This window comes from Ovis aries, chromosome 2, assembly GCF_016772045.2.
Source record: "Ovis aries strain OAR_USU_Benz2616 breed Rambouillet chromosome 2, ARS-UI_Ramb_v3.0, whole genome shotgun sequence".
Classification (NCBI taxonomy): Eukaryota; Metazoa; Chordata; class Mammalia; order Artiodactyla; family Bovidae; genus Ovis; species Ovis aries.
Genome location: NC_056055.1, coordinates 31,162,741 through 31,180,316, shown reverse-complemented (window position 1 = coordinate 31,180,316; position 17,576 = coordinate 31,162,741). Strand labels below are relative to the sequence as shown.

The following is a 17,576-nucleotide window of genomic DNA, read 5'->3' as shown; positions in this document are numbered from 1 at the left end:
GACTCTTCACACAATTATACATATTCTCCTTTGACTCTACACTAAAATTCATCAAGTGCTGCTCACACTCATTCCTGCAAGTCTGTCTAGGAACACAAGTAGAGCTGCCTGCCAGAGGTCTAGAGGGTTGGTGACGGGTTATCTCTACCATGAGAAAGGCTGACATTATCCACAAATTACTGGTCAATCATTACCCTGAAAGCTGAATCAAACTGATATAAAATTTTATACAGAGATCAGCATTACCCTGAAAAAAAGTTAAAAACAAAAAATAAGCTTCTCTTTGTCCTTTTGTATTATATCCTAGCAGAACTACTCAGCTCAATCTTTGGAGTCACTGTTTGTTATTTAGCTTTATCTTCTATTCAGCCAATTTATTGACTGCCCCCGCCCCCAATGTCTCCTTTTCAGGAAAAATAAAACACATTCCTATTTCAAGGATTAATAGTTTCTCTTCTTAAGATAATTAATTGTTATTTTTCAGTTGCTCAGTCACGTCTGCCTCTTTGCAACCCCATAGACTACAGCATGCTAGGCTTCCCTGTCCTTCACTATCTCCCAGAGTTTGCTCAAACTCGTGTCCATTGAGTTGGTGATACCATCCAACCATCTCATTCTCTATCGCACCCTTCTCCTCCTGCCCTCAATCTTTCCCAGCATCAGGGTCTTTTCCAATTAGTTGGCTTTTCACATCAGGAGACTAAAGTATTGGAGCTTCAGCTTCAGCATCAGGCCTTCCAATGAACATTCAGAGTTGATTTCCTTTAGGCTGATTAAGGAATAATAAGATAATTATTATCTTATAATTATAATATTTATATAATATAATTATATTTATAATTATACTATATTATAATTATAATTATCTTATTATTGTAATAATAAGATAAAAACCCAATCACTTATCCTTGTAAATGTATATATTGGCATATTTGCATTTTCTGTTTGTTACATTTGGTTCATTTTCCCTTATGGTGTCCATTTTTTCATGAATATCTGGTGATTTTCGCTTGTTCTTTCTGGAATTTGGGATTCCACATTAGTCTCTGCATGAATGCTCTGTTCAGTGTAGTTGACCTCCAGTGCTAGGGGGCAGAGGCAGGGATGTGGTGCTGGCTGGGGTTGCCAATATATTGCATTCTGGGCATTAGAGCACCTCCTAAACTGCTAGGAGTTGATAGCCATTTGATACTTATTCTCCTTCAAAGTCTCCTCTCCCTCCTATTCATTGGAAACAGGACACCATTGTCTCTATTCTGGGGCTAGTGGATGAGGAGGAGTGGATAAGGGACTAGCCAGCTGGCTGCTATTACTGCAGTACTAACAAGTACTACTATCTTGTTGGCTACCATCTACCCTCCTATTTCTTGAATCCACTCTAAAAAAAATGCTCTTACAAGATTTTGGGATGTGATATTTACCTTAAAAATATGCCTCTATCTACCACTTAAAGCCTTTCTCATAATTTGAGGGTCATCAAAAGCCCCCTCTCGTTCTCATGGTATTATGTATTTAATTGTTAAAATTATAGAAGTTGGGAGTATAAAGTAAATGCTAGGATATTCAGGTGCTTAGTTCATCACTTGATTTCATTTTTTACATTACATTTTCATGTTAATCTTCTGGCTAAATCATGAGAGTTCCTACTTGTCATAGGTTATGCACATTAATCTTCAGGATTTTTCCAAGTCTTCTACATCAGAGGTACTCAAAGTACAGGTCTAGAAATCAGCAGCAGCAGCATCCCTAGAAGTGAGGCCAAGGAATCTGTTTACATTTTTCCAGGGTAATCTTCTACACACTAAAGTTTGAGAAACACTGCTTTACTCTTTAACAGAAGTCTCCAGAATTAGATATCAATCTCTAGCAATAAACTGAATGCTTTAAGAAAATATAATTGCATATAAGGTTTACATTGTTATTAATTTCTTATAAATTATTAGTTTAGCTCTATTATTTACTTGATAACAGCAAAATTCTCATAGAGACAATTTTTTGTCTAACTACACAATGATTTAAAAAAAAAAGTCAACAAAAGAGCCTGAAATGCAGTACTTGGGTACAATCTCAAAAATGACAGAAGGATCTCAGTTCGTTTCCAAGGCAAACCATTCAACATCATAGTAGTCCAATTCTATGCCCCAACCACTGACACTGAAGAAGCTGAAGTTCACTGGTTCTATAAACCTAAAAGATCTTCTGGATCTAACACCAAAAAAAAGATGCCCTTTTCATCATAGGGGATTGGAGTGCAAAAGTCAATAGATACTGGGAATAACAGACAAGTTTGACTTTGGAGTACAAAATGAAGCAGGGCAAAGGCTAACAGTTTTGTCAAAAGAACACGCTGGTCATAGTAAGCACCCATTTCCAACAACCCAAGAGACAACTCTACACCCGGATGTCACCAGACGGTCAATACTGAAATCAGATTGATTATGTTCTTTGCAGCCAAAGATGAAGAAGCTCTATACAGTCAGCAAAAACAAGACCTGGAGCTGACTGTGGCTCAGATCATGAGCTCCTTATTGTAAGATTCAGACTTAAATTGAAAAAAGTAGGGAAAACCACTAGGCCATTCACGTATGACCTAAAATCAAATCCGTTATGATTAACAGTGAAGTTGATGCACAGATTTGAGAGATTAGACTCAGTAAACAGAGTGCCTGAAGAACTGTGGATGGAGGTTTGTAATACTGTGCAAGGGGTGGTGACCAAAACTATCCCAAAGATAAAGAAACATAAGAAGACAAAGTGGTTGTCTGGGGAGGCTTTACAAATAGCTGAGGAAAGAAGAGACGTGAAAGGCAAGGGAGAAACGGAAAGATATATCCAACTGAATGCAGTGGTCTAAAGAATAGCAAGGGGAGATAAGAAGGCCTTCTTAAATAAACAATGCAAAGAAATAGAAGAAAACAATAGACTGAGAATGATTAGATATCTCTTCAAGAATACTGGGAGATATCAAAGGACTATTTCATGCAAAGATGGGTACAATAAAGGACAGAAACTGTAAGGACCTAATAGATGCAGAAGAGATGAAGAGGTGGTAAGAATATACAGAACTGTGCAAAATGATCTTAATGACCCAAATAACCACGATGGTGTGGTCACTCACCTACAGCCAGACATCTTGGTGTGTGAAGTCAAGCGGGTCTTAGGGCGCACTACCACAAACAAAGCTAGTGGAAGTGATGGAATTCCAGCTGAGCTACTTAAAATCCTAAAAGACAATGCTGTTAAAGTGCTGCACTCGATAATGTCAGCAAATTTGGAAAACTCAGGAAAGGTAACAGGACTGGAAAAGGCCAATATTCATTCCAATCCCAAAAAGGCAATGCCAAAGAATGTTCAAACTACAGTACAGTTTTGCTCATTTCACAACACACGAGTACTAACCATTATACAATCATGGTCAATCACTCATTTCACATGCTAACAACTTTATGCTCAAAATCCTTCAAGCAAGGCTTCAGCAGTACATGATCAAAAACTTCCAGATGTACAAGCTTGGTTTCAAACAGGCAGAAGAACAAGAGATCAAACTGCCAACATTTGCTGGATCATGGAGAAAGCAAGGGAGTTCCAGAAAAACATCCACTTCTGCTTCATTGACTACACTAAAGCCTTTGACTGTGTGAATCCCAACAAACTGTGGAAGATCCATAAAGAAATGGAAATACCAGATCACCTTACTTTACCTCCTGAGAAACCTATATGCAGGTCAAGCAACATTTCGAACTAGACATGGAATAACAGATTGGTTCAAAATTGGGAAAGTATGAGAAGATTCCATACTGTCACCTTGCTTATTTAACTTCTATGCAGAGTACATCATGCAAAATACCAGGCTGGATGAATCACAAACTGGAATCAAGATTGCCAAGAGAATTATCAACAACTTCAGATATGCAGATGACACTATTCTAATGGCAGAAAGCAAAGAGGAACTAAAGAGCCTTTTGATGAGGGTGAAAGAGGAGAGTGAAAAAGCTGGCTTAAAACTCAACATTCAAAAGACTAAGGTCATGGCATCCAGTCCCATCACTTCATGGCAAATAGACTGGGAAAAAGTGGAAACAGTGACAGATTTTCTTGGGCTCTAAAATCACTGCAGACAGTGACTGCAGCCATGAAATTAAAAGGCACTTGTTCCTTGGAAGAAAACTATGATTAACCTAGACAGCATATTAAAAAGCAGAGACATCACATTGCCAATAAAGGTCCATTTGGTCAAAGCTATGGTTTTTCCAGTAGTCATATACAGATGTGACAGTTAGATTATAAAGAAGGCTGAGCACTGAAGAACTGATGCTTTCAAACTGTGCTGGAGAAGACTCTTGAGATTCCCTTGGATTGCAAGATCAAACCAGTTAATCCTTATGGGAATCAATCCTGAATATTCATTGGAAGGACTGATGCTAAAGCTGAAGCTTCAATACTTTAGCCACCTGATTTGAAGAGCTGACTCACTGGAAAAGACCCCAGTGCGGTGAAAAATTGAAGAGAAAAGGAGAAAGGGGCAGCAGATGATGAGATAGCATCATTGACTCAATGGAAATGAATTTCAGTAAACTCTAGGAGATAGCAGAGGAGAGGAGTCTGGCGTGCTGCAGTCCGTGGAGTTGCCAACAGTCGGAGATGATTTTCCAACTGAACAACAATAACACGATGATATCTTCTCATTGTGAACAGTTTGTCTTTTCTCCTTAAATATTCACCCATTCTAAAACTCACTTCTTGTTCTTTACCACTTTTCTAAATGGCTGAGGTCTCTCAACAGCATTTATCTTCCACAGTGCTCTATCATCTTTCTCTAACTCACCATCCAGGTTGTTTTAGACCTAAAATTAATTCGTGTGTTTTTGAGTCTATAATCTACATTGTTAACAAAAAGACATTATTTACCTTGAGTTGTAAATACCTTAAATTCTTGGAATATATGAGCTTACTGGGTGGGATAAGAGAAGAGAAAGCTATTGTGTTTGTGCGTGATGTAGGCTGCTTTTTGGTGTGTGCATATTTTGCACAGCATCTAGCAGAATATTTTGTATAGAAAAAAGGCTCTATGAAAGTTTGAGAAATTGTAAAATATGCCTGAGCATTACATGCACTCATAATAAATCCAGAATTCTGAAATACAGGAGGAGTACATGATGCTCTTGTCTCTATAGCCTTGACCAATCCGTTCTCTTCTCTAAAAGACCTTTAAGTACAACTTTTCTCTCATTATCTTAAAAAAAAAGGAGGAGAGTCAGAGACTATTACTGGTCACTGAGTGGGTAAAAAAGATGACCTCAGCACCAAGGGCATTTATCAAGAATTGACACTTACAGGCTGCAGATTATATCTCCTAATTAGGCTGGAAAAAGTCCAAGATAATTTTCCTGAAAAATTCTAACGTCTCAGATAAACGGAGGTAGCTCTTGATTCTACCAAAATGCAGACAGACCAAATGATAATCTTCCAAAGTGCTCACAGCCTTCTTTTACTGGAGTGTAGAGATTTAACTTCAACCAGACTTATGCAATATTTTCCAGACTGGATTATACTAAGCATTAGGTCTTGACTGATTGCCAGAGCAGCACTTCCAAACGATTTTTGCACAAGAATTCAACTGCAGAAGAATCAATGGTAACCATACACTGCTAGAGATATCCTTCCCATGTGGGTGTACTGCACTTTCCAAACCATCTGTAGCAAACCACAGAAATACAAGCTAAACTGATGATGCTCAGAAAGTCCAGAATGTTGCTCCTTCTAGACAGTTTATAGCAAAGAACAAGAGAGATTTTAAACATTCTGTCATTAGATTGTTGATTTTAGTTGGTGGCAAGTGAAACTCTATTTAAAGCACTATGACAAGATCATTTATCAGACCTCTAAAAATAATGCAAAAGGAAATTCCAAATAGGTTTTCTTATTTTTTTTCCTTTTGTTCCACTGACAATTTATGCACTGAAGTTATTAATTTCTATATTTTCTATAGGCTTTAGAATTGTTTTGAAATGAACTTCAAACATTCAAGTGGCAAGAAGAAAGAAAGTATAGAAACCCTCTATAAAAAAACAAACCCCAGAAAAAAGCAGTGTAGCACTGTTTATAAGGGATTTAAGTTAAGAGTCTTTTGGTTGCTTCAACATTTGAAGCCATATTAGCAGAAGGAAAGTAATGATAAAACCCAAGTTTCATAAATAATAAGAATGAATATCTGCATTCAAATGTACCAGAAAGTAGCTTGCCCACAATGCTATATTCAAATTCAATTTTTTTAAAATTTTTAAATCTTAAAAATATATAGATAACTTCAGACACATAGTAGGAAAAACTTACATATTATTGTGATACATATTTTAATTATTATAAATAACTTATGACAGTAACAACTATAACGGCTCCAGCCTGTTTGGCAGCTCTCTCAAATATCATGATGCCATTCCACTACCTAATTTCACAAAATCAGTTTCTACTCAAGACAAGAGAACACACTTGGCAGAATTCACTAGAGAATTGTAGACTTAAGAGTTCTGAGTCTCACACAAGCTTTCAGGGACCCAGGTTCTTTTCTGGTGGTAGAACCAAACTTCCTGGTTTTAGGTCTTAAAGGCAGGATTTGTAAAACTCATAAAGAGACTAAAAAAGTATGTTGGGCATCAAATTCCTTTTTAAATTCAGCTTTCTGGTAAGAATAATTGAACCTAACCCAAGAGACAGAATTTCTCTAAATTTTAATACTTTCAGAAAAATATCCACAAGAAATTTCTGTTGAAGTCTAGAATTCTTTCTAAAAAGGAAAAAAAAAAATCCCTCATAGAAAATATCATTCTAGAGAACAAATAAGGAATGTATCAGATGTGTCAGTGTCTAGAGGACATTTTAATAGCATAGGTAGCATCTCTTTAATTTTTTGAAAGAGTTTGAGAAAGATTAGTATTAATTATTTTAAAAATATTTAGTAGCATTCTCCAGTGTAGTTATCTGGTCTAAGACTTCTCTTTGTTGGGGAGGATTTTGATTACTGATTCTATCTCCTTACTAGTATAGATTTATCCAGATTTTTAAATTTATAATTTAGTATATCAATAAAAATTTATCCATTTCTTCTAGGTTATTCAATTTGTTGGTGTATAAAGGTCTATAATCTGTCTTATGATCCTTACTGTTTTTACGGCATCAGTTGTAACATCTCCTCTTTCATTTCTGGTATTTATTATTTGAATATTCTGTTTTTGTTAGTCTAGCTAAGGGGTTGTCAATATTGTTGATCTTTAAAAAAACCAAACCTTTTATCTGTTTTTCTATTCTCTAGTTTATCTCTATTATAATCTTTATTTTTTTTCATTCTTTCTGAATCCTTGGGTTTAGTAGATTCTTTTACTAGCTCCTTGGGGTATAAAGTTAGATTACTGATTAGAGGTATTTCTTCTTTTTTAACGAAGGCATTTATCGCTATATATATCCCTCTTAGTACTGCTTTTCCTACATCTTCTAATTTTTGGTATACTGTGTTTTTGTTTTCATTTGTCTCAAGATATTCTTCAATTTCCCTTGTGATGTCTTCTCTGATATATTAATTGTTCAATAGTATATTGTTTAATTTGTACATATTTGTGAATTTCCCAATTTTCCTATTATCGATTTTTAGTTGCGTACTGTCATGGTTAGAAAAGATATTTGGTATGATTTCAATCTTAAATTTGTTAGAACTTGTTTTGTGGCCTGATATATGATCTACCCTGGAGAATTTCTGTGTGTGCTTGAGAAGAATGTACATTCTGCTATTATAGAGTATTCGAAATATAACTATAAGGTCCTGTTCATCTTTGATGTTTTTCAAATCCTCTGTTTCTTTATTGACCTTTGGTCTGGTTGATCTATACATTACTGAAAATGGGGCATTGAAATTTCCTATTATTACTGTGCTACTTTCTAGTTTTCCCTTCAATCAATATTTGCTTCATACACTTTGGTGCTTTACTGTCAGGTGCAGATATATTTGAAAATGTTTTATCTTCTGAGAGAACTGATCCCCTCTACCATTATATAACGTCTTTCTTTGTTTCTTGAAACAGTTTTTGACTTTGTCTAATAAAACTATGGCCACCCCTGCTCTCTTGTGGCTACCATTTGCATGGAATACCTTTTTTCATGCTTTCACTTTCAGCTTTTATATATATCCTTACATCTAAAATGAGTTTCCTGTAGACAGCAAATAGTTGGCCTTAAGCCAATTAGTCACTCTATGTTTTTTGATTGGAGAGTTTAATGCTTTTACATTTAAAGTAATTACAGTAAGTCCCCCTACATATGAGCTTTCGAGTTGTGAATTTCTGAAGGTATGAATGTGCGTTCACATATTTCATCATGTTAGTTCACATGCCTGGCATAGACTGTCACATTCACGCATCCTTTACAAGGGGTTGTGCTTTTGTGTACTTTGCTGTAGAGTACTATTGTTGTGCAACACAAGGAGCTTACTAACGAAGACCAGGTGGAACTGGAGGACCAGAGAAAGGATGAAGATAGACAAAATGAAGATGTACCTGAAGAACCAAAGAGATTCATGACAGGAAGTGGCAAGCGGATTTTCTTTATTTTAGGGGGCACTGTTAGCTTTTGAGGCACAGGACCCAAATGTAGCCCAGTGTATTCTGTCATTCTGTGTCATCTGGGATGAGAAAAAAAGAGCTGCTACTTAGACATCATTGGGTCATTTTTTCAACAGGGTAGATAGAATTGAATCTAGCAAGGAACCAGAACCTGTGCCATCAATGTCTGGCATGAGTGAAATTGCGGCTTGCCCTCCATCTCCTATTGCTGATGAACTTTTACCATCTCCCAGCCTCCTCTCCCTATCCAGTCAGTAACTCTTCTTGCCTGTTTACTCAATGCCAGCCCCTGTACACCAGCTATTGCACTGTAGTACTGTACTTTTCAAGGCACTCTGCTATAAGATTAAAAATGTTTCCTTTATATTTTGTTTTTTACGAATTACTTGTATGAAACATATTATAGTGTTGGTTGGCTAACTCTCTTGGCCTTAGGAACAAACTAGATTTATGAACACACTCTCAGAACAGAACTCATTCACAAGTAGGGGACTTACTGTACTAATGGAGAAGCACTCACTACTGTCATTTCACCATTTTCTGTATGTCTTGTGGTTATTCTGTCCCTATTCTTCCCACTTGCTGCCTTTCTTTGCATAGCTGAAAAAAAATTTTTTGGTAGGGATATGCTTTGATTTCCTTTTCATTTTCATTTATGCAACTTCTATAGGTATTCTCTGTGTTGTTACCATGGGGATAACATTAATAACTATCTTATAGTTACAGCAATTTATTTTTTATCTTTTTAACTTTTCTTAAATTGGGATATAACTGATGTATAATATCATATAAGTTTCAGGTGTACACAATTTTTAAAAGTTAGACTCCATTTACAGTTACTATAAAATACTGGCTATATCCTCTGTGTTGTATAATATATCCTTACAGCTTTTTTAAAATTTATTTTTAAATAGAGGATAATTGCTTTACAATGTTGTGCTGGTTTCTGCCTTACAACAGTGTAAATCAGCCATAAGTATACATATACTCTCTAGCTCATGAACTTCCCTCCCACCCCCTATCCTATCCCTTTAGGTTGTAGCTTATTTATTTTATACATAATAGCTAGTAACTCTTAATCCCTACCCTTAGCTTGCCTCTCCCTATCTTCCTTCTCCTCACTAGTAACTACTAGTTTGTTCTCTATATCTGTGAGTCTGTTTCCTTTTTGTTATACCTACTAGTTTGTCTTATTATTTAGATTCCACATAGAAGTGATATCATACAAATATTTGTATTTCTCTGTCTGACTTATTTCACTTAGCACAATACCCTCCAGGTCCATTCATATTGTTGTAAGTGGCAAAACTTTGCTCTTTTTTGTGGCTGAGCAGTATTCCATTGTGTGTGTGTGTACTATCTATTTTAAACTGACAACTTCAGTTGTAGGAAAAAAATCTTTACTTCTTTGTATCTTCTCACTGTGTTTTATGTTTTCAATGTCATAAGTTCCATTGTGTGGTACTTTTTATCCATAAACATGGTTTTACAGTTACCACTTTTTAATGATTTTTATATTTTAGGTTTAATTGTGTACCACTATTACAGTATTACACAATTTTATATTTGTTTATATATTTACTTTACCAGAGAATTTTGTATGTTGGGATGGTCTTGTGTTGCTGTCTAGAGTTCCTTTGTTTTCAACTTGAAAAACTCCCTTTAACAATTCTTATAGGAAGTTTAGTGGTGATGAACTCCTTCAGCTTTTGTTCATCTGAGAAGGTCTTAATTTCTCTTTCATGCCAAGGACAGCTGGCAGAATATAATCATCTCAGTTGGTAGGTTTTTATTTTTAGCACTTTGAATATATCATCCCACTGCCTTCTGGACTTAATGTTTCTACAGAATGATGTACTAATAATGTTTATGTGAGTTTCCTTGAATGTGATGACTTGTTTTTTCTTACTGTTGTCAATATTCTCTTTCTTCGACTTTTTTGCCCCCCCAACCTCCTGTCTTTGACTTTTGACAGTTTGATTATACCATTTCTCAGATGGGCCTTTTCTTTAATTTGGATGTCCAGTTCCTTCCTCAGCATGATAAGCTCTTTGCTTTTTTCCTTCTTCTTCTGGCACTCTCACAATGTGTATAACTGGTGCCCTTCATGGTGTCCCATTAGTTCTTAGGCTTAACTTCTATTTATTCATTTTTCTTTACATTTTCCTAATTTAATAATTTAAAAACGCATGTCTTCCAGTAGCTTGATCAAGTCTAACTGTTGAAGCATTTTAGTGAATTTATCAGTTCAATCACTGTATTCTTCAGCTGCAGAATATCTGTTTGGTTGTTCATCAATAACTTCCATTCTTTTTGCTGGCAGTCACATTTTGTTCATGCATCACTAGTTAAAATTTTGTTTAGTTGTTATCTGTATTCTATTGCAGTGCGTTGAAGTTTTTTAGAATGATCATTTTGAGTAACCAGCTAATTCATAGACTTCCATTTCTTTAAGGTAGGTTTGTAGAGATTCCTTTTATTCCTTTGATTGGGCCATGTTTTCCTGTTTCTTTGTGTGCCTTATTTTTTTGTTGCATATTTTGAATTTGAAGAGTCATCTCTCCTGGTCTTTATGGACTGGTTCTGTACAGGGGAAGATTTTTAATCAATCTGTCTAGAGAACCTGGCGGGCCTTCAAACATTTTCTGGGGATGCATCTTCTCTATGTTTTTGCACAAAATTTCCCAATTAGAGAGCTCTGACAGTTTCTTTTTCAAGAGTTTCTTATCTCTTTCTCCCTCTAGTGTTTATCTGTGGTACCACAGGTTCTCTGATGACAGAACAAGCCACTAAGCTCTTTTGTTATCTGCAGCCCCTCAGGCATCCAAAGTATACTCCTTCCCTTACTGCCTCAAGTCAGGGGAGACAGAAACTAATCTCTAAGGTAGACCAAGGTAGCCCCTTTAAAGGAGATGGCAATGGCAACCCACTCCAGTACTCTGGCCTGGAGAGTCCCATGGACAGCGGAGCTTGGTGGGCTGCAATCCATGGGGTCACTAAGAGTCAGACACGACTGAGCGACTTCACTTTCACTTTTCACTTTCATGCATTGGAGAAGGAAATGGCAGTCCACTACAGTGTTCTTGCCTGGAGAGTCCCAGGGACAGCGGAGCCTGGTGGGCTGCCGTCTATGGGGTCGCACAGAGTCCGGCGCAACTGAAGGGACTTAGCAGCAGCAGCCCCTTTAAAAGCTGAAACATGATACGTACATTCTACACTTCTCCCTAGCCCCCACCCTAAAAGAGAAATTGTGAGTTGGGTACTTTGTCCTGATCATGTTAACCTGAGCCAGCCTCTGTCTGTGGCACTGCCAGCTCTCTGTTGGCACTGTTTAACTCTCCATGGTCTCCAGCCACTAAAAGCATGCTGATTTCCTGTCAGTGGTCAGAGTTAGGAAAGACAGATGGCAGTTCCTTAGGTAGTCTCCCAAAAGTTAGAACATTGGACACATTCCATTCTTTCTTTCCCAAGGGAGAAGCTTCAAGCTACATTTTTTTCCTTCCAATCCCCTCAAGCCTGAAAAGCTTAGGGGAGGGGCTACTGTGGTTGATATGAAATGGCTTTCTTACATGTTTCAATATGGTTATGCTTGGTTTTGAGCTTGCCAGCGGTACTTCATAATTGATTTCTGAATTTCTTACAAAGGCTCTTTGGATCAAACACAACTATTAAGTTAATGCTTCTGTGGGGGAACAAGACTAATGCTTCCTATTCTGCTATCTTGCTGACATCACTCCTTATGAATTTTTTTAATGTTTATTATTTATTCAGTTTTCTTCTTTCAGTAATGGCCTGCTTATATATCTTGTCCATTTCTATAATGGAGTGTTTGCCTTATGATTTTTTTGCAGGAAGCATTTCTATAGTTTGCACACTAATCCTTTGTTTTATAAACTGCAAATACCTTCTAAATCTGGCTGTTCTTTTCTATTTATTTAATAGCTTCTTGTTATTGCTTTTATTTATTCTTACTGAATTTTAAGAAATCATCAACTTTACCTATAGTGGGAGTTTGGTGTAGAATGTAAACACACATTGCATCCTACTGACTTTTTAAATCCCCTTCGGTAATTTTTAATTCTATTACTTCAAAGATCCATTATTCAACATTCACCTCAAGGCTAAATCAAAGTCTTTACCTGATGTATAAATAATGGCAAGTGCTTTCCACACACCCTATGGGCACTTCATCTTATTTTTTAAGGTGTACTTTATACACCACAAAATGTACCTGTTTGATATGTAGAGTTCAAAAGATTTTTAACAAATTGTTGACTTGGATAACCACCATCATCATCATCCACTTTTAGGACATTCCCATCAACTCAAGATCTTTTGTGCTCATTTGCAGGAAATCCCTCTGCCCTCCCAGGCAACAAATAATCTATTTTCAGTCTCTATAATATGATTTACCTATTCTGGACATTCTACAAATATGGAACCACACAGTATGTAGCCTTTCATGATTGGATTAAGCACAATGTTTTGTTTTGTTTTTAATAATTTATTTATTTACGGCTGCACTGGGTTTTCATTGGTGCATGTGGGCTTTCTCTAGTTGCGGATAGTGTGGGCTATTCTTCATTGTGGGCCCCAGAGCACGCAGATTTCAGCAGCTGTGGCACACAGGCTTAGTTGCTCCAAAGCATGTGGAACCTTCCTGGACCAGGGATAGAACCCGTGTCCTCTGCATTGGCAGGCGGATTCTTATCCACTGCACCACCTGGGAAGTCCAAGCATGTTTTTGATGTTAACACATACTGTAGCATGAATCAGAAGACTGTTCCTTTTTCACTAAGGAATAGCATTCTATTGTACGGACAAAGCATATTTTATCCATCCATTAGTTGATAGATATTTGGGTTGCTTCTGTTTTGGTCTATTATGAATAATGCCAGTATGAACATTCACATACAAGCATCTGTGTGCTTATTAGCCATTTGTATATGTATATATATTTTCAGTGATATACATTCCCATCTTTTACCAGTTTTTTAACTGAGTTATCTGTCTTCCTATTACTGACTTCTTTGTATATTCTGGGTATGAGCGCTTTATCAGACGTATGATTTGAAAATACTTCCTCAGAATGTATGACTTGTCTTTTTATTTTTTTAAACAATGGTAACATAATTTTTTATTTATTTTTGTGTTCATTTGAAGATGGTCCTCTGGATTGTTTCTGTTTCTGAACTACTGCAAATAAAGCAGCTATGAATATTTATATAGAAATATTTGTGAATACCTACATTTTTGTTTGTCATTACTTAATACTTGAGTGAAACTGTTGGGTTCAATGGTAAGGGTATGTTTAACTTTGTAGTAAACCACCATACTACTCACCAAAGCAGTTACAGTAATTGCTAGGCCTTATGGAAAGTCGATGCTGAACTCTCTGAGGAACTGCCATACTGTTTTCTACTAGAGCTTTACCACTTACATTCTCATCAGCACTGTGTGAGGGTTCTACTTTCTCCACCTCCTTGCCAAAAGGTCATTTTCCATTCTGTTTGTTATTTTTAAAATTATAGCCATTCTACTTAGGCGTGTTGTAGTATCCCACTGTGACTTTAATTTGAATTTCCATAATAATTAGTAATTTTAAGCATCATTTTATATGCTTATTGGACAGTTGTACATCTTTGTACAACTAATAAAGTCTCTAATAAAGTCCCTAATAAAGTCTCTTACCCATTTTTGAATTGAGCTTTGTTGTTGTTTTTAGGAGTTTTTTTTATAGTCAGGATATTAACCCTTTATTAGATATATTATTCCCAACTGAATGATATATCTCACTTACCAGGTATTGTACTAATTGTAATGAAATCCAGTTTATCTACTTCTGCTTTGTTTCTTATGATTTTGGTGTCGTATTAAAAAAAATCCCTGCCAAATCTAATGTCATGAAGATTTTCTCCAGTGTTTTCATCTAAGAGTTTTATATTTTACTTTAAGGGGTTAAATACAAATGGTTCCTAAAGACTGAGGGCAAACACCATTTCGGACAGAGCTTTAATTGGCAACAGCTTTATTAAAAAAAAAAAATCACAAATTTCTTTGGTCCCAGATTCTCCTAATGATTTGTTAAAAATAAAAATGCTCACCAATAAAAACAACTTTGAATTCTTTTATTTAGTGAAGAAATGTTTTGTAATGTGATTAATTGCATTTTAATTTGTCTGAATCTATTTGATTTGGTTACTCTAGATTTTGGTATATTGTGTTTCTTAAAATAGGTTATTTGTGCACACCAAATATCTGCTGCCGTGTAAATGATTTTGATTGTGTAACTGTGTGTGTGAATGATACAGCCTCACACTGAGCCACGCATTCTTTCCTTTCTGTTGCACACTGCATACGTGGGTATCAGTTTTACTCAGCTGGTACCCAAGAGACACTGTTTGATCTACTTAATGACCTGAGAGTTGAGAGAATAGTGATTAAAAAAAGAAAATCTATAACAATTGCCAATTTGCCATGTATCCCCCTGAAAATAATCTCTCTACATAGAATATAACCATAATTATGAACATGCATTTCCTAAGAATTATAAAACTTTTCTTTCATAACAAACTGATACATTTTGAAACTTGAGAAGGGGGATGTTTAGTTTAACACCTACCGTCTTTGACTGTTAAATCCATTAAGATGATTCTCTCGGAGTTCAGACACTAATGATAAAACCATCTGTAAAACAAAATCAGTTGCAGGTTAACTCACGCTGCAAACAGGATTACATCAGTTCTATTTTTCTTGGTGTGAGTGATATTTCCGTTGAGATTCCCCACTCTCTTCCCCCACCAATCCTCTCCTTGCCTTACTTTTTCAAAACAAAAAGAAAGCAGTGTCAAATCACATTTACTAATAATCTGGATTTTATGTTTAATGTCTGTTACTCTGTATTCCTAAATATTTAAGCAAATGAAGGCTAGACAAGTCATTAATTTCCCCCAAATTAAAACCAAATCTATTAAAAATAAAACCATGTTAGAGTTAGTTTACTTTTTTCTTTCTTAACTTATTAATTTTTAAAAATGCTGTTCATGTATACAGCTTCCAAAAGACTAGAACAGTATTCAAACATTAAAATCTGAAACATTTTTTAAAAGAGCTGTGCTAAGACCATAAATTGTTCCTTGAATTTGGCTAAAATTTAAGGCAGAAGAAATCACAGCTTTAATACTAAGATGTAAATATATAGAAGGTTGTTATTTATTGAATATTTTGCCTTAACATAAAATTCCCATCAGGTTATTTTTAAATATGAAATTTGTCCAACAGTAAAAGACTGTGTTTATATTGGTTAAGGAAGTCTCTTCTCCTAGAAATCTTTGAGAGAATAAATGAGATGTGTTAAGGGACAGAGAGGTTGGTTGATTTAGAATAACCTCTCCTGGTTTCCTTCTTCTTCTCATAATCTCTCATCTCACATTTTTTCCTTACATGGCCATAAGTCCACCCAAGGTAAGAAGAGATAAACATAGAAAAGTTAAACATCTCTCCTGGAGGAGTGAAATATTTCCATTTACCTTTTTTGCAGATGGTACATTAAGCAATGAAAATTTCAATACTAATAAATTAAAAATACTCACATTTTTAAGTAAACCAGGATAGTAGTCTGTGGGTGCATACCCAAGAACTTGATTAAAAAGACCAACTTCTTTTATATCAAATCTGGATGTGGAAACTATATGAGATAACAACCTCTAAAAAACATAAACAGAAAGAGAAAAAGGTCTTAAAAGTGAAATAAGTGCCTATTATGTATAATGCCAAGAAGCTGGGTCATTTGTAAATGGAGTGGTCTCAATGAAATGAATAATCATAATTTTTCCAAATACCCAGTTCACTTTGATTCAGATATAAAGAGGAAATAAGTTAGTGATAAAATTATTTCATTAAGTAAATTAAAAAAACATTAATAATGAACTATGTATAACTCATGAACAAGGCTTTAACTACACTAAAAATGTCATCTTTACTGGTTTTAAACTCAGTAAAACATTCTTATCAGAGTAGAGATGATTACTTAATACCTGACAAGGAACACATCACAAATCACTAGGGAAAGGAAAGATTATGCAATAAATGGTACTAGGAAAACTACTTGAAAAAATTATATTCTAACCTTATGTTACTTATCAAAATATACTTGAATTTACTATAAATCAAAGAGATCAATGTAAAACTGAAATAAAATAATAAGCAAGAAGAAAACAGAAGTACTTTTCACATGTCTGAATGGGGAAGAACTTTATAAACTCAAAGTCAAGGAAGCAAATCAACAATTGCTCTAAATTACAACAAAACAGCTCCCCCTCAAAAAAAACACACTTTGTGTTTCCCAGTGAATAGGCACAAACTAAGAATATTAACAACAAATAATACTGCATATGTAATCAAATTTGGACTTCCCAGGTTGCACTAGTGGTAAAGAACCCACCCGCCAATGCAGGAGATGTGAGAGACATGGGTTCGATCCCTGGGTGAGGAAGATTCCCTGGAGGAGAGCGTGTCAACCCACTACAGTATTATTGCCTGGAGAATCCCATGGACAGAGGAGCCTAGCAGGCTACAGAGTTGGACATGACTGAAGCAACTATACACACTAATACAGAATCAAATTCAGTGTTCAGTTCAGTTCAGTTCAGTTCAGTCGCTCAGTCATGTCTGACTGCGAAGCCACGAACCACAGCATGCCAGGCCTCCCTGTCCATCACCAACTCCCAGAGTCCACCCAAACCCATGTCCATTGAGTTAGTGATACCATCCAACCATCTCATCCTCTGTCGTCCCCTTCTCCTCCTGCCCTCAATCTTTCCCAGCATCAGGGTTTTTTCAAATGAGTCAGCTCTTCGCATCAGGTGGCCAAAGTATTGGAGTTTCAGCTTCTACACCAGTCCTTCCAATGAACACCCAGGACTGATCTCCTTTAGGATGGACTGGTTCGATTTCCTTGCAGTCCAA

At 35.9% G+C, this 17,576-nt stretch overlaps 1 protein-coding gene across 5 annotated transcripts in view; it reads right to left on the bottom strand.

Moving 5' to 3' along the window:
- The window catches only part of FANCC (FA complementation group C), a 324,685-nt gene that overhangs the window by 84,166 nt on the left and 222,943 nt on the right, over nucleotides 1–17,576 (bottom strand). For all 5 annotated transcript variants that reach the window (XM_042243052.2, XM_060409072.1, XM_004004090.6 and 2 more), the window contains 2 exons: nucleotides 16,202–16,315; nucleotides 15,232–15,296 (listed from right to left, as the gene is read on the bottom strand). In XM_042243052.2, the coding sequence (XP_042098986.1) occupies nucleotides 15,232–15,296; nucleotides 16,202–16,315 (179 nt within the window). The remainder of the gene's footprint in view (nucleotides 1–15,231; nucleotides 15,297–16,201; nucleotides 16,316–17,576) is intronic.